At 40.9% G+C, this 27,856-nt stretch overlaps 1 protein-coding gene across 2 annotated transcripts in view; it reads left to right on the top strand.

The window, feature by feature from the left end:
* The window catches only part of LOC149235966 (thioredoxin reductase NTRC-like), a 377,594-nt gene that overhangs the window by 203,640 nt on the left and 146,098 nt on the right, over positions 1 to 27,856 (top strand). For both annotated transcript variants that reach the window (XM_089372292.1, XM_089372293.1), the window contains exon 6: positions 13,930 to 14,037. In XM_089372292.1, the coding sequence (XP_089228418.1) occupies positions 13,930 to 14,037 (108 nt within the window). The remainder of the gene's footprint in view (positions 1 to 13,929; positions 14,038 to 27,856) is intronic.

The following is a 27,856-nucleotide window of genomic DNA, read 5'->3' as shown; positions in this document are numbered from 1 at the left end:
GATTAGAACGGTGATTTGTCACACCTGTGTGATCAGAGCTCTTAGGCATGGTCGCAAAAATAGAGCATTTAGTATTTGCCCAACAATATTTCAAAGCTAAGGACAGTAGCCGCTATTTGAGTGTTGGATCACGTAAGGTGCCAGTAAGCCGTGCCAGGGTGCCAATAACAAATATGATTGGAAAACGATGGCCGGGTTGCAGCTTGGAGGACAGAGATTCGACATGGATTGACATTCAACGTGGATTGGGCTGCTGAATCCATTGTCCTTTGTAGAATCTGAGCCAACTAATTCAGCAAGGCCGATTTTCTAAGTCACCGACAGGCCAAATTCTATTTTGCAATTGCGCGAATCGATGGATTATCAAACCACAGTAGGGTGCGTGAGAAAGCATGCAAGGACCGAGTTTGTGTGAAGAGCTGGGCCATCAAGCCGATAAATATCTCCAAGGCCGAGCTGAGTAATGTATGTGTACAGGTCGAATTGCTCTCTCTGTGTTGCAAGAACAAAATTAGTAAACTGGAGATATGGTGAATTCCTGGAATTTAACATTCAAGCCAACATTACTATCAGAAGGCTGAGACAGAGGTTAAACATGATTAAACTGGGTAGGAAGACTACGTGGGCTACGTACTCTTGGTGGGGCCAAGTTTGGTGACTTTCAATTACTGAGCAATATCGAGCTCATTCCAAACACACGAATAAGGAGAGGGAGCTGCTAATTTTTCCAGAGTGGGAATTTGGTATGCTAACATCCACCTGGGCAACTTATCTCTAAATCAAGTTGCTGGATGTCAACGTTTCTATCTGCAACAACCTTTAAATCAGGTTCTCTCCTTTATTCCTTGTATTGAATCATTACTCTATTGGGGTCTAATGTTGCAAGAGAGTAATTGTTAGAAAATCAATGTTTTGGCTTGTATAGTATATTAACAATATTGGTGCTAGTTGATTGAGTGAGGGTTTGGTAGATTGTTGGGTAACACTGTTGTTGATGTGCCTTGTATAGTCATATTGTTGATGAAGAGTAGCTACTTGCAATATGCCCTTGACGTGATATGTTGTTGGTCAGATTATAGAAATGTCATGATTGAATGCTGAGCGTATTGCTGAGTCTTATTTGAGTGTCCTTGGGTCTGTTTGATGTCACAAGCAGAGTATATATAGTTGAGTCTATCTTGACACCATTATTGTCGATTGTTTGATTCAAAACTGTTTGTCAGTGTAGAGTTGTCTGCTGTAGCTAGTGAAGTGTCTTATTGTCCTTGTAAAAATTGCTAAAGGTTGTGTTGTGAGTTGAGGAAAGTCTGTTAGTGAAGATCTTGCAAAAAACAACTTGATGTCGTCATTGGTCTGAAACATGGATCAAACTCTCATAAACTCCCTTAATAAACTAGCAACAACCAATAGCAAAACCTTTTCCAAGGGAACGCTTTCTATGCTACAACAAGATCAACCACAGAGAGAACATGAGTTGGGACACAAAATCTTTGCACTTGGGACAAATTTGAGATTTATGGGGTTTACAGTAAAAGCCCTTCTCAAATTGGAAGAACTTGCTTCACTCCTTTCCAAGGTGGACTAGTCAGATGGGAAGAGCTTGATTTGGGCTCTAAAACCAGCCATGCTTGCTCTCATACAACACAAATATTTGGAGCATCCTTGTATAGGAGTCAAACTTCTAGTTGCCTCTTGTCTTAGTAGTATCATGATGCTGACTGCACCTATACCTCCTTACAATGATGACATTATGAGGAGAGTCTTCAGACTGATAGTAGAGACGTTTTAGGATTTGGATAATAGTGAGGGTACTACCTTTAGGAAGAGGCTAGGGATTATAGAAACCATGGCCTTGGTTAGATCTTATGACCTCATGTTTGACCTGGAGTGTGATGATTTGATCCTGCAGATGTTCCAATGCTTCTTTCACATTAGGAAACATCATCGTCATATAGTCATAACACACATGCAATCCATTTTATCCTCATGTATGGGAGGCCATGATGCCATTTGCAGGAGGTTGTAGTCTAAGTTGTTGGCCATTTGGAGGGATGAACAGTTGGTTTCACTAGTTGCTTATGGACTAGCCGAAAGGTTAGTTGAGCAGAACATTGGACTGTTCAGGAGACGGTTGACCCGGGAGGAGTTGCAATGGATTTATGGTGACCAACCATATAGCAGGAATGAGCTGAGGAGGAAGGGTCTTTGTTTCATATGAAAAGAACCTTGGGGACCTGACCACTCTTGCTTGAGTGATGCAAAGGAGATAACAGGGGTAGAGCAGGAGGAGATCCCTTCTGACTTTCAGGGTGAAGATTCTGCTTTTATGGATGAGTCCATGGGGTCATACGAGGATGCCTCTAGGGAGCATGAGCGGTCATGTGGAGTTGTTGACAACAGGCCAGATTTATATTCAGATGAATATAGTGAGTAGTTAGTGGACCCTATGGGAGACATTCAGGTTGTTGAGTCACCCGTGATGATTTAGCATGAGCAGTATATGGTGGAGCATGAATCAGCTAAGGAGGATGTTGTAGACAGTATGCATGATGAGCCTTTTGGGGAGGGCCAGTTGGAGGCTCATATTGAGCCCATGATGGAGGAGGATGAGAAACCACCCTTGGGGTCAACCATTGATGAGGAGCAGACATATGTACAGACAACTAGCAGGGTGGCAGTATTTACAGACACTTGTCCTCAGGAGGTGTTGGAGTCTGACAGGACAATTTTGCAGGAGATTGGTGGATTGGAGAAGCGTGGAGTTTCCTACCAGACGAGGGAGATGACAGTGCATCCATATTTGGGTCTACCCATTGATGAGGCGCAAACAGATTTAGTGGCAGTCTGCAAAGCTGCAACATTTTCAGGCAGCAACCCTCTCCAGGAGTACATAGACAGGGCTTGTGGCACAACTTGCCCACTTTTTCCCATTATAGGGAGAGGGGCAGTATTTCTTGGACAGATTTTGTTGGTTGACCGAACAGAGCATCAAGAGTTGAGCATGGACCAGTATCAACCTAGTGGATGTATTTTGAAAATTCTATCACTGCAACATCTGATTTACTTTGCCTACTTATTTTCAATAAGTTATTTATGAAATTTATTCAATAAACATTAAAATAAATTTTGCTAGAGCTATCACATCATAATACAAAAACAAACACATGCACAAGAATCAACACATCGACACAGATATTTTGGACAACAGTGCTCGGAAAAACCCAATGTGGGAAAACCGGTGCAACAAGGGAGCATTTTATTATTCAGCAATTCTTCAGTACCACCGGGTGCCAAACTGGCTTACCCAATAGAGAGAAAAATTCTCTAGCACTTCTCCCAGTCCCAACATTAGCCTGGCTGACCTCTGCGTAGCTCCCAGACACTCTGCATCAACCCTTGCTTGTTTGCGTCAGCCCTGGGCCTCTTTGTGTCACCCATGCAGGCCCTCTAGTGACTGCACAGTCTCTTGCTGCCTCAGCGTCTGCCTGAAAGGCCCTGCGTTTGCCTCTCCTGCCTCTGTGCTGGTCTTTTGTTGTTGATCCTGACTCTCTACTTCGTACTTGCTGCCTCTTGCTGCTCTCCAGACCACTAGTTCGAATTTCTCAGCTAACCCTGCTCCAGAAATCGAACTGACTGGTCTCCCTCAGTGTGTTCTCCAACTGACCCTCAAGCCTCTTCTTATACTTTTCTCGTTGGTCCATCAACAGCCGAGATTAAGTCCCTAATCAATGGCTAAGATTAGATCTGGCTTGATCCATGACTTTTGGACCATTCTAACTTAGTTTTATATTAATTCACATTAATATTTTATTTTCCCCAAGTTTAGACTTAGGGACTCCATTAAAAATATTAATTATTTTAATATCTTCCAAACTGGTTAGATTCTGCCCAAACCATTTCTAGGTCTTGGAGATCTCATGTGCTTTAGCCTTTCCACCAATTTTCGTGGCTAGAGCACATCCGATGCTACTCCAAATCAACACTCCCTTTTAGCGAGGATTGTGCTCTAGTAATACTCCTTACTGAGTATCACCTTGATCATCCAACCAGTGTTGCACGAAGCGGCCCCCCCCCCCCGCTCCGAAGCTCGGAAGCGTGCCTTGTACGGAAGCGCCGTACGAAGCGCCTTCCGAAGCGCGCTTTGGAAATTAGGAAGCGCGATTCCTAAAAAAAATTGCGCTTCCTGGTTTTTCCGAAGCGCCAGCTCCGAAGCGCGCTTCGTACGGCGCTTCGGGCCGCCGAAGCGCCACGCTTCGGAGCAGGAAGCGTGCGCTTCACGCACGCTTCCGTACGCTTCGGCGGAAAGGGGCGCGCCCAAGAGAAAAACAATTTTTTTTTTTAATTTTTTTTTAAAGTTAAGTTAACTAAAGCTTAAGGGAGTGGGTTAGGGTGAGTTTAAGGTGAGGAATGAAAAGAATAAAGCCCCCATTCATTCCTCATTTTCTCACTTTGAGTTTATGAGAGTTGGAGAAGAGAAGAGAGGAGAGGAGAAGAGAAGAGAGGAAAGGAGAGGAGAAGAGAGGAGAGCTTGGAGGAGTGAAGAAGGAGGAGCTAGGAGAAGGAGGAGGAGCTTGGAGCAAGAGCTTGGAGGACTTCATCTACAAGAGCTAAAGAGGTAAGTTCAAACCCCAAACTCCCTTGTTTTTTTGAAATTTTTTTTGTATTTTTCTCCTCCCTCTCCTACTCTTTCCCATTGTTTCTACTTGCTCCTTTATTTACAGGTTGCCGTTGTCCACCACCTATATCCATATTCCAAGATGGTGTTCTTTTGGCTTCTATGTATCATTCCACTCTTGGTTTTAATGATGGCAAGGGTGAGGAATAGAAGGGAAGAAACAGAAGAGGACATTGGTGATGGTCCTAATAGTAGTGACCCAATGTATGATGAGGAGGAAGGGTTTGAAGAGGAAGGGGATGAACTTGAAGGGGACACTGAAACACAAGATGGGAAAGCTACATCAACACCCTTGTGGAACTATGTGACCAAACTTGATGGGGGAAAGGGTGGTGGATCTTACAAATTTGTGTGCCCTCATGGTTGTCATGGAGGAAAACCATATTGTGGTTCATATACCCATCTGAGGAGGCATCTTTGTGGGGTGCTGGACAGTGATGAAAAAAAGGGTTCTGTGGGGGTACAAATTTGCCCAAACATTTCAATTGAAGAAAGAAGAAAATACATCCAAATAGAGATGGTTGCACAACAAAAAAACAAGAAACAAAAAACTCATTCTGAATCAAGTGCAACTGCAACCTCTAAATTTGGTAGTTGCTCATCTCCTCATGGTACTTCTGCAAGTTCTGGAGGTAGAAGAACAATAGGGGATTTCCTTAATGTTGCTGGGAGGGATGATGTGGATGGAAAGATAGTCCGTTTTCTTTGTGCTTGCGGTGTACCATTCAATGTGCTTCGCTCTGCCTATTGGCATGACATGGTAAAGGCCATCAATGAAGCCCCAAAAGGATACAAGGCCCCCAACTATGAGAAAGCTAGAACAGTGTTATTAGAAAGAGAAAAAGCTAAGGTTCAAAGAGCTTTGACACGTTTTACAAATGAGTGGGTAGATTCTGGGGTATCCATTGTATCAGATGGGTGGACAAATATTAGAAACCAACATTTGATAAATGTTCTTGGTGTTTCTTCTAGTGGTGCAGTATTTATTGCATGTCATGACTCCTCCTCCATCACTGCAACTGCACAAAACATTGCAGATCTCCTATTGAAATCAATCAAAGATGTTGGTCCGAATAATGTGGTTCAAGTGATCACAGATAATGCAACAAATTGTAAGGCAACAGGAAAAATTATTGAGCGTACTCATCCACACATATTTTGGTCTGGGTGCCTGGTTCACACATTGAACCTTTTGATGCATGATATTGTGAAACACAAAGAATGTGGGTGGATTGCTGAGGTTTACAGGAAAGGGAAGCATCTCATTAAATTCATCACAGGGCATACAAGGGTAAACTACTTCTATGGCACTTACTCCAAGTTGCAATTGCTTAAAATTGCAAAGACAAGATTTGCTAGTTATTACCTCACCTTTAGGCGGCTAGTGAAGGTGAGACAAGCTTTAACTAATCTGGTGTGTGCTGAAACATGGGATGAAATTAACACTGACACAGATGGTGCTAATGCAGTCAAGGACACTGTTCTTGACAGTTACTTTTGGTCACAGGTTAAATATGTTTTGCAATTCACCAAACCAATTTATTACATGATCAAGTTTGCAGATTCAGATCGACCAGTAATTGGGGAGGTGTATGACCAAATGGATAGCATGTTGGGGCAGATTAAAGACATTGTTGAGCCTAGAGATACCACCTTGTACAATTATATTCGTGTAGAGGTGCAAAACCGATGGGAAATGCTAAATATTTCATTGCATGCATTAGCATATGTTTTGACACCTAAATACTATCATCCATCATGGCTTTCAACACCAGCACCTGGGGGGGGAAGCAGGAGAAAACCACACCAAGATCAAGAGGTTCACCAAAAATATATGGCTGCATTGAGTAAATTAATCCCTGATGAGGAGGACGCTGCATTGGTACGGAGACAGGTGAGCAACTATACGCTCAACACTGGTCCATTTGGGAGCATGCATGCAATTAAAGATCGAGAGACTTTTTCTGCTCTTGAGTGGTGGAACATGCATGGAGGGGGTACTCCACTTCTACAGAGTTTGGCATTGCGGGTGCTATCACAGGTGGTAAACACTTCTTCCGCAGAGAGGTGTTGGAGCTCTTATTCTTTCATCCACATTGTTAAAAGGAACAGGTTGAGTTTAGACTGGGCAGAGAGCTTGGTTTATGTTCATTACAACTTGCGATTGTTGTCCCATTACTGTGAAGATGCAAAGTCTAATAAAGACTTGTTGATTTGGGACAAGAATCCAGAGGAGCCCAATTTGGAGGATGGAGTGTTGCGAATAGAGCAATTAGAGGATGCTCTTTTCCAGGTATGTCCATTGTGGTATTAATTTTCCAATTTTCCCTTATAAAGCATTTCTCTAATTCATGTTTTTAATTTTTTTGTTAACTAGTGTTTTTTTTGCATGAATTTTTTGAGCGATTCTAGGATGATGATGACCGTGTTGATATGCCACCACCCCCATCTGGTCCCTTGGTTCCTAGGTTCCATGGTTCAACACCAACAACAGGGGGTTCTTCTTCATCAGTTTCAGTGCCACAACTTCCACAGGCACCATCTTCTTCATTGCCACCACGTGGAGGCCCGCCACCACTCATTAGACTTGTAGACTTGTGAATTTGAATTTTGAACCTTTTTGGCTTGGCGGTGACAAAGTGACATATTTTGTAAACATTATTATTTGAATTTTGGACATGACAAATGTTGACAGTTGCTCACTTGCTAGATAAATCATAATATGCTCTATGTTTTATGTTTTATAATATGCTTAAATGTTTTATGTTTTATAATATGCTTAAAAATTTGATGTATGTTTGTAATAGCTAGAATATAGATGATTGTTGTACATACTAGTAACTACAATGGAATCATGGATGCCATATCTATCTTGATTTATGCAAAAATATGCATGTTTTCATGTCTTCTACAATTAATTTGGTATTTGGGATGTTTGTTTTGAGTATAAATGCGAAAAAATATAAAAATATATATATATATAGCAGACGCTTCCGCGGACGCTTCACTTCCTAGATTTTTGGAAAATGACGCTTCCGCGCTCCCGCTTCCGCTTCCGCGTTTCCGCTTCGCTCTCGCTTCGTGCAACATTGCATCCAACATCGGTCCCTGTGCTTTAGTAATACTCCTTACTGAGTATCACCCTGATCATCCGACATCGGTCCCTATGCTGATGCTAAGCCTCTCTGCCCAACATCCTCTGCACTGCTGCATCGTGTACTGCTGCCCATGGCTCTGCTACTTCCACTGCTGCATCTGTACGACAACTCCCTCTGCATCCGTGCTGCCGCTGATCCTTTTCTGCCAACACTGCATCCACACTTCAACCCCCTTTGCATCTGTGCTGCTATCACTCCCATTTCTGCTACTGAAACGGGTTCTTTATCATCCCCATATTTTCCCTGAAGTAATCACACTTTGTCCTTCCAAGGGCCTTGGTGAGGATGTTCGCCACCTGTTCTCCTGTAGGAGTGTAGCTCAGCTATATAGCTCCTCGTTGGACACAGTCTCTAACAAAGTGACACCGGATATCAATATGCTTTGACCGATCATGAAACACTGGATTCTCAGAGAGCTTGATGCAACTCTGATTATCGCACATGATCCTGGTCACCTCCATTTTCCTTCTGAATAGGTTCACAAGCAGTTTTCTAAGCCATATGGCCTCACACGAAGCTGTGCTCGCCGCCATATATTCTGCCTCAGATGAGCTCAGAGCCACGAACTTCTATTTCCTACTGCACCAGGAAGTCATTCCTGATCCAATGTTGAAACAGTACGTAGAGGTACTTTTATGATCCACTGAACTTCCTGCCCAATCTGCATTAGTAATCCACTCAATCTGATATCCTTACCCCTGGTGTACAAGAGTTCATAATCTACTGTTCCCTGTAAATACCTGAGAGCGTGTTTGGCCATTGTCCAATGTGCCCTCTTCGGTTCCACCATGAACTGACTGAGGGTGTTGACAGCGTAGCAAATGTCTGGTCTGGTATTGACCAGATACATTAGGGACCCTATGAGCTGCTTGTATAGGGTGGGATCAACATCCTTGTCTTCTGATGCATCAATCTTCTTCCAGTTGGTGATCATTGGAGTAGCCATGGGTCTATAATCCTCCATCCTGAATCTTTTCAAGATTTCTGTAGCATACCTCCCTTGCCCAAGGAAGATCTCTCCCTTCTGCTGCCAAACTTCCAACCCTAGGAAGTAATGCATTAGTCCCAAATCCTTCATATCGAATTCTGGCTAGATTCTTCTTGCAGTCCCCAATGAGCCTGGATGATCCTGTCAGAAAGAGATCATCCACATACAATACTAAGATTAGCGGCTCATTCTCTATAACCAGATAGTAGAGATTCAGATCCGCGTCACTCTTGACAAATCCCATCTTCTGCAAGTAGCCATCGATTCGACCATACCATGCTCTAGGTGCCTATTTCAGCCCATACAAGGCTTTCTTCAATCTGCATACATGAGACTTCTTCTCATGTGTCTCAAAGCCCTCTGGTTGTTCAATGTATACCTCTTCTTCTATTACCTCGTTCAGAAAAGCCGTTTTGACATCCATTTGATGAATCTCCCACCCCATCTGAGCTGCAAGAGATATCACGGTCCTAATAGATGTATACTTGGCTACCGGGGCGAAGGTCTTCTCGTAGTCAATTCCTTCCTTTTGAGCATACCCCTTGGCCACAAGCCTGGCCTTGTATTTATCAACACTGCCGTCTGCAGCGTATTTGATCTTGTAGATCCATCTCGAACCTACTACTGATCTGCCTTAAGGCTGTGGCACTACCTCCCAGACATTGTTCATCATTATGGAGTTGTACTCCTCTACCATTGCATCTAGCCAAACCTGATGTTGAGATGCCTCCTGGAAACTGGTAGGCTCCCCATCTTGAGCTACTAATGCCTGATATCTATTTGGCTATTTTCACTCCCTCTTATTGTTTCTTGGCTCACCGATGAAGTCTTCTGCATCTTGCAGAATCTGACGAAGTTCCCTGCTAGTTCTTCCTCTGCCAGCAGGTGCCTCTGTTAGCTCCTCCTCATCCTATGAATCTTCCTGATTCGAGGAAGAATTCTTTACTTCTGTTGGTTGAAGAGGTTTAACCAACGACTCTTCTTTTGACTGCTCCTCGGAAGGCATCTCACGAGATTTTTTGAAAGCCCTGTCCTCCATGAACTTTACATCTCGTCGAACCACTACCTTCCTGCTCCCTGGAAGATAGATTCTGTATGCCTTAGTATTCTCGCTATATCCCACTAGATATCCCTTTTCCGCAGTTTGATCCAGCTTTTTCCTCTTTTCCTTGGGTATGCGACAATATGCTAAACTCCCAAATATCCTGAAATGACTGACTTCAGGCGTCTTCCCTGTGAAAACTTTCTTTGGAGTAATCTTGCCCAACGCCCGATGAGGAGTCTTGTTTTGAACATAGACTGTTGTGTTGCATGCTTTTGCCCATAGGAATTTTGGCATATCCTGATCATACATCATGGCCCTAGCTGCTTCTACAATAGTCCTGTTCTTCCTTTCTGCTACTCCATTCTGCTCCAGATTGTACGGAGCTGTCCACTCTCTTCTGATGCCCTCCTTAGCGCAAAAATCAATGAAGTCCTTATCGACATACTCTCCTCCATTATCTGAGCGCAAAACTTTTATTTTCTTACTAGTCAGATTCTCCACCAGAGCCTTGAGCTCTTTGAATCGACAAAAAACCTCGTCCTTGGTTTTCAAAAAAAAATCCAAGTTTTCCTTGTGTATCATCAATGAAGGTAAGGAAATATTCGGCACCGCTAAGAGCTTTGGTGGACACAGGTCTGCAGATATCTGAGTGTATCAATCCTAGTACACTCTTAGCCCTGTGTTTACTCCTAGGAAACGCTGCCTTGACATACTTTCCTAGAGCACATCCTCTGCATACGTCATCTCGTTCCGTACTAAGATCTGAAACTCCTGTTACAGTGCTCCTGAGAATTCTCAGAGCCCCATGGTGCAAATGTCCCATTCTTTTGTGCCATAGTTCGTTCAAGTCCTTGTCTCCATGGCTACCTATTAGTGCCATTGGTGATTCTAGTTGTAATCTGTACAACCTGTTACTTTTGATCCCGATCTACACTTTCTTTTTCCAGCTCGGGTGTTTGACGTATACCTTCTCCTTAATGAAGTAGACGTCATAGCCCTTGCCTTGAAGTTGCGACACGGAAAGTAAGTTCATCCCCTATCTGAGTGTATCAATCCTAGTGCACTCTTGGCCCTGTGTTTACTCCCAAGAAACGCTGCCTTGACATACTTTCCTAGAGCACATCCTCTGCATACGTCATCTCGTTCTGTACTAAGATCCGAAACTCCTGTTACAGTGTTCCTGAGAATTCTCAGAGCCCCATGGTGCAAATGTCCCATTCTTTTGTGCCATAGTTTGTTCAAGTCCTTTCTCCATGGCTACCTATTAGTGCCATTGGTGATTCTAGTTGTAATTTGTACAACCTGTTACTTTTGATCCCGATCTGCACTTTCCTTTTCCAGCTTGGGTGTTTGACGTATACCTTCTCCTTAATGAAGTAGACGTCATAGCCCTTGCCTTGAAGTTGCGACACGGAAAGTAAGTTCATCCCCAATCCTGGTACATGCAACACATTTGTAGCGCGGAACTGTTCTCCTGATTCTGTTTGAAAAACTATGGTACCCTTCCCTACTGGAGTACACTTTGCCTTGTTCCCCATGGTGATCTGAAAGTTCATCTTCTCTTCTCGATACTCTGAGAAACATTCCCTGATTCCCGTCATATGCCAAGAGGCTCCACTGTCTATATACCATACTTCTGATGATGTAGAACTAGTCATACAAGCCACTTCTTCTTCCATCCTGGAAGCCAACATGGAGAAATCGAAATCTCTTGTGCAATTTTCTGAAAATCTGTGCGAGTCCCCTGACGTGGATGCCTCTGCATCATGGTCTCGACCCATAACTGATTTTCCCTTCCTGTCTCTGATTACTCGCTCTGATACCATGTGAAAATTCTATCACTGCAACATTTGATTTACTTTGCCTACTTATTTTCAATAAGTTATTAAAGATTTTTCTTCAATAAACATTAAAATAAATTTTGTTGTAGATATCACACCATAATACAGAAACAAACACATGCACAAGAATCAACACATTGACACAGATATTTTGGACAACAGTCCTCGGAAAAACCCAATGTGGGAAAACCGGTGCAGCAAGGGAGGATTTTATTATTCAACAATTCTTTAGTACAACCGGGTGCCAAACTGGCTTACCCAACAGAGAGAAAAATTCTCCAGCACTTCTCCCAGTCCCAGCGTCAGCTTGGCTGACCTCTGCGTAGCTCCCAGACACTCTGCGTCAGCCCCTGCTTGTCTGCGTCAGCCTTGGGCCTCTCTGCGTCACCCACGCAGGCCCTCTAGTGACTGCGCAGTCTCCTGCTGCCTCAGCGTCTGCCTCTCCTGCCTCTGCACTGGTCTTCTGTTGTTGATCCTGACTCTCTGCTCGGTACTCCCTGCCTCCTGCGGTTTTCCAGACCACTAGTTCGAATTTCTCAGCGAACCCCGCTCCAGAAATCGAACTGATTGGTCTCCCTCAGTGTGTTCTCCAACTGACCCTCAAGCCTCTTTTTATACTTTTCTCGTTGGTCCATCAATGACTGAGATTAAGTCCCTAATCAATGGCTAAGATTAGATCTGGCTTGATCCATGACTTTTGGACCATTCTAACTCAGTTTTATATTAATTCACATTAATATTTTATTTTCCCTAAGTTTAGACTTAGGGACTCCATTAAAAGTATTAACTATTTTAATATCTTCCAAATTGGTTAGATTCTGCCCAAACCATTTCTGGGTCGTGGAGATCTCATGTGCTTTAGCCTCTCCACCAATTTTCGTGGTTAGAGCACATCTGATGCTGCCCCAAGAATTACTGTATGGTTCTTTGGCCCATGCAAAAATTCTTATAGCTCCAATGTCTTACACACGAAACTTGTAACTAAGTCTCATGATTTTGAATTACTCTGGCTTAGCATCATACTTGTAATACTGTTGAATTCATTAGTTCTGATTAGACATATATGAATTCATATGAGTGATCAAAATTGATAATTCAAGGATCAAAGTTGGCCAAGTCCTCTAGATGCACTCCACAAAGTAAGGTTAACACCCGACTACTTGATGATGAAAGTTAACTGTGTGAAGGACAAGATTTGACAAAGTCAAACTGTAGCCAATAGTCCAATCCATGTCAGAAATCTGTGCCATCTTAACAATGTCACCTCAGCCATGCCAACTTGGCTCCTGTGTTAAGAAGTTAAATGTGCTCGAAGTGATTTATGCTAGAGATGTTCCTGTCGTGTGTGTGCCAATCTAGCTCCTGTTCTATTCAAATCCTTGCTGCTATAAAATTAGCTTTATTACACAATGATTTTCCACTACCATTTCCAGGGAAAGGTAGTAGCCTCCACATGTACAGTGATTGGCCTCATAATAGTACTCTAGTAAAAAATTACCTTGATTGGAGAGCACTTTTTTGTCTGAACTTTTCAATACTATTTTATGTTGTTTCTAAGGTTAGACCTAGTGAACCAAAGTTTATGGAGTCTCTCTTCTTGTGTCTATCATTTCTGCTATAAAATTATTCTAAACTTCATCTATTATAAAACATCCTTTTCATGACCATTACATTTGGGTGGGAAGCCTTTTTCTGTCTTTAGCTGTTCACAGTTCAACCATATTAAAACATCTATTTCATTATGGGAAAGCAATTCTTTTGTTAGGGTAGTTGGGAACATGCAGTTTTGCAAAAAATGACAGCTTGCTATTGGTATTTAATAGGACATAAACAAATTTCTCATTATATTTCATGCCCAATATGACTGTTTGCATCCGGATAGGGTATATAAGAAAATATCCACAATGTTTCTTTATTCAGGCTTCTGAGCATGTTGGGAGTTATTGTGTGTATGGACTCCATCTGTTCATAATTTGATGGAAAATCTTTAGACCTCAAACACATACTTTGCCATCTTTTTATGGATTGTAAAATTTAATAAATCTGTGTGAAGAAACAAAATAAATTCCCCCCCGCTTTAAATGTGTTGGCTTGTCAACTTAGTCTTATATTTTGTTTTACACTGATATTTGTCAAATATTTTTTTTTCATATACTTTGTGATCAATATGCCTTTGTAATTGGTATTTTGGCAACATCTTATATTTGTGAATTTATCTTCAGGACCCAGAATGGAGACAAGCGATAACTGCAGCTGGATCAGGCTGTATGGCAGCCCTAGCTTCCGAGCGTTATCTTGTGAAGAATAATCTTCTTGTTGAGTTCCATCAGGTATCATTTCTGCTTATAAATATCCATTAGAAAAGATGACAGTTTCTGTTGTTCGTATTTATTCTTATGCTAATCATACATGCAATTTGTGTTAAATATAGGCAATTATGATTTATATGAGGTGTCGAGCATCATCTACTAGTAATTTTTTTTAATCATCCTAGGGTTATCTTGCTTGGCTGAAAATGAATGTTATTTTTTCTAGTAACCATCTTTGATACATATCTGTCTTCTTGAACGTTGGAGCGATGACATACACACACAAACACACACACACACACACACACAGATATATATATATATATATATATATATATATATATATATCGAGAGAGAGAGAGAGAGAGAGTTTTGTTTAAAACCGTGCACAAGACCAATTGGCCTTTGCCACAAACATGGTTACATTCAATGTTACATTTATGTTAAAATATAAGGAGAAAAAATATCGAGTTGAAGGTTAGATCAGAAGTATGGTATGAAGAAGTTTTGCACCACTCATATGGATGCATCCATCCTCGTGTCAAATGTATCATTTCCAACTATGGAAACTTTGGGTTGCTTGTCCCTAGTGTGCATCATTTCTATCCCTTACCTAACTGTGTATGCCATGTTGTCCACTTGGAATGCCATCTCCCAATTGTTGGTTTGTAGAGCTGTCCTTTCCTATTATGGTTGGGCTGAGAGGTGCTCTCCAGCCTCGTATGGAAGAGAGGTTGCTGTCAACACTCTTATTCAGTTCATGGTGGAACCAAAAAGGGTGCATTGGGCGGCAACTAAACACATTCTTAGGTATGTACGTGGAACAGTCGGATATGGGTTGAAATATTCCCGAGGGGAGGACGTCAGATTGAATGGGTTCACAGAGGCAGATTGGGAAGGTCGTTCAGTAGACCAAAAAAGTACTTCGGGGTACTGCTTCAATGTTGGATCAGGGATTGATATCTTGGTGTAGCAGGAAGCAGAAATCGGTAGCTCTGAGCTCAGCAGAAGCAGAATATATGACGGCTAGCATAGCGACGTGAAGAAGCTATATGGCTTAGAAAACTGCTTGTGAGTTTGTTCAGAAAAAGGATGGAAGTGACCAAGGTTTACTGTAATAATCAGAGTTGTATCATACTATCTTAGAATCCAATATTTCATGATCAGTCAAAACACATTGATATCAGATGTCACTTTATGAGAGACTGTGTTCAGCGTGGGGCAGTATAGCTACAGTATGTCCCCACAGCAGATCAGGTAGCAGACATACGCACAAAGGCTCTAGGAAGACCTAAGTTCATTCAGTTTAGGGAGCAGATGGGTATGGTAGAGTCCGTTTTAGTAGCAGAAACAGGGATTTCTTAGTTGTAGTGGCGAAGGGAGTTGCAGTGCAGATGTAGTGTTGACAAGTGGCAGGGTTAGCAGCAATACAAATGCAACATTTGCGCAGTAGTTGGTGGGCAGGATGTCAGACATCAACAAGTGCAGAGGGAGATGTTACAAAACAGGTTGATGCTTCAACAGGTTGCATTACTAGAGCATATTCCTCGCTAAGAGGGAGTGTTGATTTTTGGTAGCATCGGATGTGCTCTAAGTATCAAATTTTGCATGGAGGCTTAGAAACATGCATTTTTCAATACCTAGAAATCGCTTTGGGAAATTCCACCCTAAGACAGTTTTATTAAAATAATTAATTATTTCTAATGGGTCCCTAAGTCTAAACTTAAGAAATTAAAATAATTAATGGGTATTATTCTAAACTGTGGGTGAAATTTCTAGAAGAAGGCAGAGATCAAGTCAATATGATCCTAGCCATTGATTAGGATCTAATTTGAGCCGTTGCTTGATCAACGAGAGGATTATAAGAGGAGCCTTGATGGGCACTTGGAGAACACACCAGAGGCAGATACTCAGTTGCCTGAGTAAGATCGATTTTCTCACTGGTCGAAGTTTGGCAAGAGAAAATTGAATTAGAGGGAGAGTTGCATGTGGAAAAGAGAGTGAGGGTAATCAACATTAGTCGAGAGTGCACGGGAAGAAGACGCAGAGCAGAGGGAGGACAATGCAGACGCTGTGACGTAGGGGCAGTTTGACACTGGGACTGTGTGGGGCAGTTTTGAATCTTGATATTGGCACTGTTGACCACTGGAGTGGCACTTGATGATTATATGAAGACTCCATGCCCAAGGATGATCGAGAGGAACACTTGTACCATCAGATATCACCAGTCATTGAAGTTTTTTAACTCTATTTCTATCTTCTCATCATATTTCTTGTATCCAGATTCGACACCCTACGGGGAATTGTAATAAATGATACTAGTAATGATGAGTTTTGAGTCTGTAACAGGTCTAGGATGTTGGGACTCGATCAAAAAATGAGTACATCTTGGAGTGTTTTTTTTTGTCTGGCTAATTATCCCTTCTTTTTCAGAGGCAGATAATTTTCTATGTTTTTTCACTTTCTTTTTACCCCAAAACCGGGTTGACGATTTGAAGGTTGAGCCCCTAATACATCTTAGTGTCTAGAGTCGATGTATATTACCATACTAGATTACACAAAAATTTTCGTGGAATTTAGTTAGGTCTAGGTAGTCATTTTTTAATTTTTTAGATTTCCTGCAGGTCAAAAATTGCAAATAAAATTGTATTTAAATTGTAATAAGTGTAGTCTAGAGAAGTTGTATGGGGTATGAGTAATGAATTTTACACCTCTCACCCTTAACTTTTTACTATGACACACTTTGAGGTGTTAGAAATGTGTTTTTAACCCTCAAAACCCACTTTTCCTAAGTTTAGTGAGAAATATGAGAATTAATTAAGCCAAAATTAAAATAATGGAGAAAAATAAATATCCACTCATGATAAAATCAAGGAAAAGACATGTGCTCAAATAAAATTGAATTTCTGGCATTAAAGGAGAAAGGTGCTTACTTGGAAATTCAAATTTGTGAAGTTAATGCACATTTGGGAGGATCTGAGAGAATATTTGGTGGATATTTTTGTGGGAAATTGTCCCCACATGGGTTACCACCCATATACACTTGTCATTCTATCGTAAAATTCGAATTTGGCACATAAGGGAAGAAGAAAATGATGTCCACTTGCCAGAATTCGATTTTTACTTTTGGCATTGGAGCTCCATTCAAGAAATTCGAATTTCTCTTTGGGATTGTCACCTCATGCCACTTGTTTTATCACTTCTACATTGGGATTAGCTCCTATGCTATTTGTCATTGTCATTCTTCATTGGGATTTGCTCCCAACTCTCTATATAATAGAGCCATGGGCTCTCATATTGTATTATGTAATACGAGCTATTGTGTTTGAGGAGACTCTGCGGGATTGTATTCACTACTTGCAATATAATACAACAGTCTTTGGGGTAAAGTGTAATGGTGTTCTTCTCCTTGCATGTGTGGTAAATTCTTGACTTGTTGTTATGCTTCTATTTATTTCCTCATGTCATTATTTCTTTCATGCTTGTTTCAAGTTATGTTAGTATGCAGCTATCTCATATTAGCATAATAATTAATTATTTGTTTTAGGAAAAGAAATCTTCTAGTGGATAATAGATATATCTCTAGGAATTCTTTCCATTGCACTTATTTAATTTCATGTCGATTTAATGATTTGTGGTGAAGTTTTGTAGATGAATCATTATTTGGTCAAGATTTTCAATTGTGAGGGGAAATTCTTGGAGGAATCAACCCATTCTTGAAAAATATTCAAGGAGAACCCGCATGTTTTGAATTCCAAAGTCTCATCTATATCTTATTTGTGTCTTGCAGGGATTCTTTCAAGTTTCTTAAAGCTTTTATTTCTTGCATCAAAATATCAAACTTGGAAAAATTTATTTTTTACATATTGTACTTCATTTATCAATATCTGGCTATTTCAAAGAGCTAAGTCATGGCTAGTGAAAGAGGAGAGCTTGCTCATACTCTTTAGCCTAGCCTCTATTTTTGTAACATACTTTGTTGACATCTTGGTCTAACATTTGAGTTATTTTCATATCCTTTTGAGTAGATAGTTTCCATGCTTTGATTTGTAGACTTATTCATCCTGAAAGCATTTATAATATCTTGTGCTAAGAATTTAGTGTTTCACTTTTCAGGGTTATTTTGGCTTTCCATTTGAAAGCATTTCACTTCAGTTTAAGCAAAATACAATTTCATTTCTTAAAGAGCAAATACTTGGAAAGCACTAGTTGTTTATGTATTTCATACTTATCTTATGATGATTATTGCTCATATCAATTTTTTGCTTATAAATCTTAAAGAGATAATCTATTTAACTCTAACAATTCTCCTAGAAACTCACATCCTTTTTAAATTAACTTTTCATTAGGGATCACCCCCCTTAGCTAACCTAGGAGATAGCCCAAACGGAGAGAGTCGGGATTAGTGTGACAACCCCTTCTCTGAGTTCCCTGCCACCAACCACACCTTGTACGGTTGAAGGATTTTCTCATTGACTTGTAGGTAGGTGTAGGCAGCAGAGTCAACAGGGACAACGTGGGAAAGTTGACGTTGGGACACATTGAGATGTAGAGGAAAGAGGAGCACTTCTCCTGGATCAAAAACTTGTTAGGAAGTGTCTATAAATTTTTTCACAGAGAATCCTATTCTATTCTGCTGTTTGTAACTTGTACATGAGATTTTTGCTGAAGAATAATAAAGAAACCCTCATCTGCTGCACCAGTTTTCTCACATTGGGTTTTTCCGGGGACGATTGTCCAAAACTAACTGTCATTGTGGTTGTATTTGTGCCAATATTTTTCTTTGCATTTACTTTCCGCATTATTTTAATTGCGAAGGTTGCAGTAGAATTTATTACGATATATGCTGTAAGAACACTGTGAATAACTTATTTGAGTTAATAAGTAGAAGAAATAATATTAGTCAATGCAGTTGGATTTCTATTTAGAAATTTTCACAAATACCGCTCCATCAATAGGATACCAACTCATGATCTCTTGCTAATCTATCCTGTGGAAAGAATTGAATGCATGGACACCTATGCATGGAACAAGTCTACTATGTTTTCATTGTTCCATGCTCAACTCATGTTGCTATGTTCGGTTCCCCAACAAGATTTGTCCAAGAAATACAACCCTTCTCCTTATAATGGGCAAAAGTGGGCAAGTTGGGCTGCAAGCCTTGTCTGTGTACTCTTGGAGAGGGATGCTACCTAAAAATGCTGCAGCGTTGCTTGCTGCCGCTGTATCTATTTGCACCTCATCAATGGGTAGACCCAAAGATGGATGCACCACCATCTCCCTCGTCTGACGGGGAACTCCAGGCTCCTCCAGTCTACCACCCTGCTAGTTGTTTGTGCAATACCATCTCAATATCTCTCGCCATCCAACCCCAAGGGAAGGATTGATTGGATGTATACCCATACACCCAACAACCCCAACATGCAAATGTTGTGCCCTGCACAACTCATGTTGTCTCATCTCACTATCTTGGTCAACACATGCGATTTGACTAGGTAACTCTCCCTCTCTCTCTCCAATGCACAGAGGTAACATAACAGTGCTATCAGCCCCACCTATATATGCTTGAAGAGGGCTGATCCAATGCTCCAATGTGTACTCCTCTAGTTGTACCATTAGGGAATCCAACCATATCCCAACATGAGTTAACTTGGCCACTGACCCAGCACAAATTGCTCTTATTCCATCCAACTCCTTGTTCTACTGTAGAATGGTCTTTCAGAGTGTCGTGGGCTTCTTTCTCAATGCTAAAGGGTTGGGCTGGAACTGTTGTGGGTGGCTAACATTAGTAAACTCGGGCACAACTTTGGGTACCTCTATGTCTCTTGGCACCTCATCAACGGTGGATGTGCCTCGACACCTCATGAATGGTGGGTATCTCTGTGTCTCCTGACACCTTATCAACCGATGGCCCTATGGGTGTATGCTCAGCTGTCTCCACCAATGTGTCAAGTAGGACTATCTGCAACAAGGGTGACTCCTGCATCACACAGGGTGTATCTACATGCTCCTCATCAATGGTTGGTCCAAAAGATGACTGCTCATCCTCCTCTATCATGGGCTCAACATGAACCTCCAACTAGCTCTCCATAAAAGGCTCATCATGCATACTGTGCATATCATCCTCCTCAACTAACTCATGCTCCACCATATGCTGCTCATGCTGAATTGTCACTGGTGACTCATCACCTTGAATGTCTCCCATAGGGTCCTATGACAACTCACTATACACACTGGAATATAAATCTGGCTTGTTGTCAACAACTCCACATGACTGCTCATCCTCCTCAGAGGCATCCTCGTATGAACCCATGGACTCATTCAAAGAAGAATCCTCATCTTGAAAGTAAGAAGGAATCTCCTCCTGCTCTACCTCTGTCATCTCCTCCGCATCACTCAAGCATGAGTGGTTAGGTGCCCAAGCTAAGTTGCACGAAACGGGGAAACGGAAACGAGTTTCCGAAACGGGAAGCGAAACGAAACGCGACCTCCTCAAATTTTGGAAACAGGGAAACGCGAATATATATAATAATATAATAATATATATATATATATTAAAAATATTTAAAAATTATTAATATATATATGTGCAATCATAAAGCATTAATGATACACTTACTTAAACATTAAGATTAAATTTACATCACATTTACTCATGAGTCATGAATAATCACATAATGAAAATAAAAATATAGGAACTGGAAAATCCAAAATCAGCCTTCATTTATATTAGTATATGAGGCTGCAAGTACAATAAAGACTATAAGGCTGCAAGAACTATAGAGACAAGTCACAAAAGACTAATCCTCATCATAACAATCCTCATCAAAAATAGAAGCAGCAGAATGCTCAACAGTGGATGGTGGTGCTGAAGAAGATGATGCACCAATTCCACTTCCAGAATCGTCCTCAATATTCAGGGCAGCAAGAGAGAGATCCAAATCAGGATTTTCTGCATCCACATCCCATTCTTTAGAAGGACCACTGTTGTATTCTGGACACCTATGAGATGCAAGGCGAAGGTTGGAGTGCACATAAACAAGATCCTCTGCTTTCTGTGAGCCCAACCTATTGCGCTTCACAGAATGAATAAAACCATAAGTGCTCCAATTCCTTTCTGCTGATGAAGAGCTTGCCACTTGTGAAAGAATACGAATGGCAAGGCTTTGCAAATGTACACCATTTGCTCCATGACAAATCCACCACCTAACTGGATTCATGGTGCTTCTCTCCTCCAAAGCTGATATATCTGCATAATCATCTATTCCTGCAGCAAAACTGGCAAATTCCTCCTTTACCTCCCTATGTAGATGAGAAGGAAACATTCTCATAAGTGCTTTTTTCACCCCAGTAGCCACCTCTCTATCCTTATGGGGTGCCTTCCTCTTCCCATTGCTTTTAGCAATAAGCTCCTCATCATAAAATTTGGGGTTCAAAGCATGTGCTAAAGTGTGCAATGGTGTATTGAAATTGTTCCACCTGTCAACAATGATTTTCTTGATCAAACCAGCAAAATGATCATCAACAAACAGAAGTTGTGGAGACTCCTGCGAAATGATTTCCATAGTTTTCTCAACCATGGAATCCATGCCATCATATACCTCTCCCAAAAAAGGTTGGTCAGTGTTAGCACTCCAGAGAAGCTCAAATGCAGGGGTTGTGAACTTTAACAAGAAATCTACCTTGCTCCACCAATCCTCATCAACGCACAATCTACGCACCATAGATCCCCGCTCTGAATCTGCTTGTCTCCACTCAATCCAAAGTTGACTCACCACCATAGAAACTAATGCATGCTTAACCTCAACAAGGCGGCGCAACATCACGAAGTTTGAGGCATATCTTGTCTCAGCAACTTTTAACAACTCCAATTTGGAGTACTCTCGAAATATGGCCTGAGACTGGTGGTGGTTGGTGATGAATTTGATAATCTCCCTTGCTTCCCCTGTGACTTCCTTTATCCAGGAAACTTTGTTGTCTATCTCCTCTAAGATCAGATTCAGATTATGGACAATGCATGGTGTCCAAAAGATGTGGTCATACCTCCCCTCATTAATTAAACCTGTAGCTTTGCAAACTGGTGCATTATCCGTGATAACTTGCACCACCCTGTTAGGCCCTATTTGTTCAATAGCTTTTATAATAACATCAGCAATGAACTGTGCATCTTTCACCTCTCCTGAGTAGTCTTCTGCCTTGATAAACATTGCTCCTTTGGGGGAAGTGGCAATGATATTTATCAATCGTCTGCGCCTCATATCTGTCCAACCATCTGAGACTATGGTAACCCCAGAGCTACTCCAGGAAGAACGAATTGGAGCTAAAATGTCCTCCACAAGTTCCTTCTCATTTTTGAGAAGCTGGGTTCTGACTTTCTCATAGTTGGGCCCCTTGTACCCTTGAGGAGCTTTGTTAACTGCCCTTATCATATCTTGCCAGTAAGGAGAGCGAACAACATTGAATGGGATACCACATGCATAAATGCACCTAGCCACTCTGGAATCAGCTTCTTCTCTTGTTTGCACATTCACCAATCTAGCAATTCTGCTATCCTGAACTGAATGGGATGCCCCTGAGCCTCTGGTATTTTTGGGTGCTGGTTGTTCATGTTCTTGAGTGTGACCAGCTCTCCTCTTTCTTGCTTCAACTACAATCCTTGGCTCAATGTTAGATGGAGCTTGAGTAAGGTCATCATGCCTTCTCTTAGTACCATCCGCCTCATCTTGCTCTCTTTGATATGCCCTCCTTACCAACGGATCTGATGTTTTTGTGCAACCTGAAATCCCCTGTCCTCCTCCATGCAATAGATGCGCCTTCACTCTTGGGTAGGAGCCCTTGTACGTATTATTGCAAAGATTGCATCGCCATTCCCATGAGCCACCACCTCCACATCTTTGAAGCTTCGTCACATGCCTCCAAAGAGGATAATATTCAGCCCTTGGGTTGGCCCTAGGGTTTGAAGTTGCAGCTGCACTTTGGCTGGAAGCCATTGCTGCAAAAATAAATTAAAAAAAGAAATCTGTAAATAATAAAAACGTTTTTCATATTTTTGGCTGTATAAACCCTAGAAAAATTAAAGAAATAGTAAGAAAAAAACTAAGAAATGAATGTGGCTTACCCAAATTAATTTTCTGTGGCTGAATCTACCCTAAAATGCTAGGAAAGAGGAGAAATATGGCTGTAGCTGAGCCAAATCTGCTGCAAAAATAAATTTAAAAAAGAAATCTATAAATAAAAAACGTTTTTCATATTTTTGGCTGCATAAACCCTAGAAAAATTGAAGAAATAGTAAGAAAAAACTAACAAAATGAATGTGGCTTACCCAAATTAATTTTCCGTGGTTGAAAATACCCCGAAATGCCAGAAAAGAGAAGAGAAATATGGTTGTAGCTGAGCCAAATCTGCTGCTACAGAATTCTCCTGCTGAAATCTCTTTCTCTTGCTGCTGAAATCTCTTTCTCCTGCTGCTGAAATCTACTTTGCTCACTGCTCAAAACACCCTAGCTGAAACAACTGCCAATCTCCAAGAGAAACGACTTGCTGAATAGTGTGATGAGAGAAACTGCTCTTTTATAACTTTAGAAATGGTTTCTAGAACATCCTGGAAACCCTAAAAAAATTTAAAAACAAATTAGAAAAAAAAATTAAAAAACAAATGTTTTTTTTGGGGAAACGGGGCCCATACGGCCTGGAAACGCGTTTCCAGGCCGTACGGTACGGGGAAATGCGTTTCGTTTCGTTTTCCCTGGCGAAACGCCCCCTAGGGCCATGTTTCCTGCAACTTAGTGCCCAAGGTTCCTTGTAGATGAAGCAAAGACTCTTCCTCCTCAGCTCATTCTTGCTGCATGGTTGGTCACCGACTCACCACCAATCCTCCGCAACTCCTCCTGGGTTAATCGTCTCTTGAGTAGATCAATGTTCTGCTTAACCAACCTTTCAGCTAGTTCATAAGCAGCAGGTGGGACCAATTGTTCTCTCCTCCAAATGGCCAATAATGTAGACTGCAACCTCCTACAAATGGCATCATAGCCTCCCATACATGAGGACAAAATGGATTGCTTGTGTGTTATGACTCTGTCGGGATGATGTTTCCTAATGTTGAAGAAGCATTGGAAATCTAAAGGATCAAGCCATAAAACTTTAGCTCAAACATGAGGTCATAAGATCTAACGAAGGCCATGACTTCTAGCATCTCTAACCTCTTCCTAAAGGTAGGGCCCTCACCGTTATCCAAATCCTGAGAGGTCTCCACTATCAGTCTAAAGACTCTTCTCATAATGCCATCATTGTAAGGGGGTATAAGTTTGGTTAGCATCATGATATTACTAAGACAAGAGGCAACTGGAAGTTTGACTCCTATACAAGGGTGCTCCAAATACTTGTGTTGTACTAAGGCAAGCATGGCTAGTTTTAGAGCCCAAATCAATCTCTTCCCATCTAATTGATCTATGTTGGAGAGGTGTGAAGCAAGTTCTTACAATTTGAGAAGGGATTTTATTGAAAACCCCATGAATCTCAAATCTGTCCCAAGTGCATAGATTTTGTATCCCAACTCATGCTCTTTTTGTGGCTGCTCTTGTTGTAGCAAAGTAAGTATCCCCTTGGAAAAGGATTTGTTGATTTCTATTGCTAGTTTATTAAGGAAATCTATGAAGGTTTGATCCATGTTTTAGAATGCTCAAATGAGTTCGATACCACACTACATGCATGCAAAACCCAGGTGAAATGAAGTAGACCCAAGTGCTGGAAATTACCCAAACAGGTAGCACACACTACCTAGAAAACACTGTTGCTGCTACTGAAGAAGAATTGGAGTTTCCGCCCTCAAAACTGCTCAGAAAATACAACAAAATTTAACCTGGAGCTCCTCACACCAAACCCATTAAAACCAGAAATGGTTTGTCTTAACTCCAAGCCAATATCAAGCCCACCAAGTGGTGTGAATTACCAGTTTACTAATAAAACGAACTACTGGAGGAATGTTGATTTACAACCCAAATACTGTCCAGAAAATTATGAGATTTCAACCATGAACTCCTCTCTCAAAACCCAGAAAAATCCAGAAAAATCTTGGGAAAATTAGAACTGACCTAGAAAGCCTCAATTATGTGCGAATTTCTCAGTCCCGACAAAATTTAAAAGTTCTTTGATGCATTTTGTCAAACAGTTTATGAGCACGCATTTCTTTAAATACTCTGAGAGAAAAATATAAACTTCAAGGGAAATATTTTTCTGATAAAAAAAATACAAGCAATATATCAAATCAAGAACCTTGATATTCTCTTGAAGATTACCCAACAACTAGTGGCTCCTCAACACATAAAATTCTAACCCCAACAATAAATAAATCAACTCTAATTCAGCCTCTGAAATGATAATCCCAACCTCCTTCTGGGAATAATTAATTCGGCCTTCAAGAATTGATGATTAAACTCGACTCCAATAAATAAATTAGTTCCTGCAAATGAACTCAACCCCAATAGATAATCTCAGCCTAGTAGATAAATTCGAGTTTCAACAAATGAATTTGGCTCCAACAAATAAATTGGGCTCTGGAAAATAAACTTGGCTCGAATAGATAAATCTAGCTCCGACAAATAAATTGGACTCCAATAAATTCAACTGCTGCAAAATAATTCAACCCAACAAGAGAAATTCAACCCGACAAGAGAAATTTGGCCCAAGATAAATTTGGCCCAACAAAATCTTGGTTTAGAAAGAGGATAAATTCAGCCCAGAAAAATAATTTTGGCCCAGCAAAATAATTTCAGCCCTACAATAAATCCGGTCCAACACATCTTTTTTTTGACACACATGCAACAATTATCCTCTGACAAATAGATTAAAAATTTTAATCCACAAACAATAATGGCTACAACTGAAACCCTTGAACTTGGTCTTTCAAAAATAACCCACGAATTGATCTGCAATAAAATCCTCAGGCTGACAGGAAAACCAACTCTGATACCACTATAATGTCCCAAATATAAAATGTGTAGAAAATAGCTTTAGAAATTTAAGCCATTAACACCATAAACAATCTTCACAAATTAAACCACAAATTTTTAGCAAAAACTGGAAATAGAATCTGCAATTGAATAATAGAACAATATAAACATGCAGAAGATCTCAGCCTTATTTATTAATATGTAAATAAGATGGTACAGAGAGCAGGAATATGGTTGAGATGATGGCCCCAAATAGATCTACAATAATGCCACCACTGGCCTCCAAAACATTGAAAATCAATAAGCTACAACCTTTGAATCCTGAGTGGATTCACCAAGGGAGAGAGCTAGGTTCTCGCCTAATCTCATTGAATCACCCGAGGGTTTTCGTTCTGGGGCTACCAAGGTAGAGAACTGGATTCTTCATTCCACACCAAAGACAAATGCTCAAGAACCAAGATGTCTCCAAATCACCTCCTCCTCCTCTTTTATAGATTTGATGGATAGATCTCTAAGCCTCACTGAATCACCCGAGGGTTTTCATCCTGGGGCTACCAGGGTAGAGAATTGGATTCTCCACTCCACACCAAAGACAAATGCTTAAGAACCAACATGTCTCCAAATGACCTCCTCCTCCTCTTTTATGGATCTAATGGATAGATCTCCAAGCCTCTAGAAGCTTCTTATTTTATTATTTTATTATTATTATTCTAGAAGCTCCTCCATTGACTTTATCTTAAGTGACTTTTTAATTTTATTTTATTTCACTTAAGTCACTTTTGGGCCTTTTCCTCCAATTAATTATTTTTCCTTAATTAAATGACTAATTAAAGTAATTTTTAATTAAGGAAAATGGTAAATCGCCCACCATACTCTTTCTGGCCACTGGAAATTACTTCTCAACATCCCATCCTGTAGATCTTCTCATTCCAGTTCTAACGAGCTATTATGAGGTGTTTCATCAAATAATCTTCCTAGAATTCCACCTCGAGCATAATTAATTAAGTTGGCCCTAGAATATTGCTATTTTTTGAAAGTTGTCAGAATGCAACAAAACAAAATGCAAGCTATGTGGATGATGGAATATGGCAAGCGAATGCCATCAGATTCCATAAAAACTCCTCAAAACTGCCTCGGGACCCCTGATGATGTAATCCTTCTCCTGCAACCTGACCATCACATACCCTAGAAACCCATCCTAGCTAAAGCTATAAGGGAAAATAAAAATGGGGACATGACACCAAGACAGTTGTATCAGGAGACTCACTTGTCCTTCTATGATTGGTTAAGGGTGTTTGAGGATCCTCTTCCCCCATGGTTAAGAGGTGTAGGGGTTGCCATAAGAGAAGTTATATTGTCGTCATAAATGTTCTCTTCAAAGGTAATGAAGCTTACTCTTCAAAAAATGAGGAGGTTGACATAGATCCTCCCCGACAATGAGGCCAGAATGATGTTGCCTCAAAATCCAACAAGTCTTGTGTGAGGGCTCACAAGACAAGAACTAGACCAAGATACAACACTATGAGGCAGAGGTCCACTGTCAGCACAACACACCACCTTCCGCTGTTTAGTGGACTCTCACCACAAGCGAGGCTTCCCTATATTGGTCACCTAGTAGGTAGACTATGTCTATGGTTCAGAGGTGAGAAAAGATAGACTCAAGAAGGGCACTTGACTTAAAGGACAAGGCTCGATCCAAGAAAGACAAGGCAAAGTGTGCACTTCAAGAAGCCTATATAGGGTACTTATGACCTAGGGTTTAATGAATAGGTAAGGATGAAGGCCTACCAAGGTGCATAAGACCAAGAAAAGGTGTGGTACAAATTGATTTGATCAGTAAGACCCAAGCCTATGATTTCGAGATAGAGTATGTCAAGGGAAAACAGAACATA

Source organism: Pinus tabuliformis, chromosome 8 (assembly GCF_031772625.1).
Source record: "Pinus tabuliformis cultivar Carrire ecotype Pingquan chromosome 8, CPIR1, whole genome shotgun sequence".
In the NCBI taxonomy this organism is placed as follows: domain Eukaryota; kingdom Viridiplantae; phylum Streptophyta; class Pinopsida; order Pinales; family Pinaceae; genus Pinus; species Pinus tabuliformis.
The sequence above is the reverse complement of the archived record's forward strand: the minus strand, read 5'-3'. Positions and strand labels throughout refer to the sequence as shown.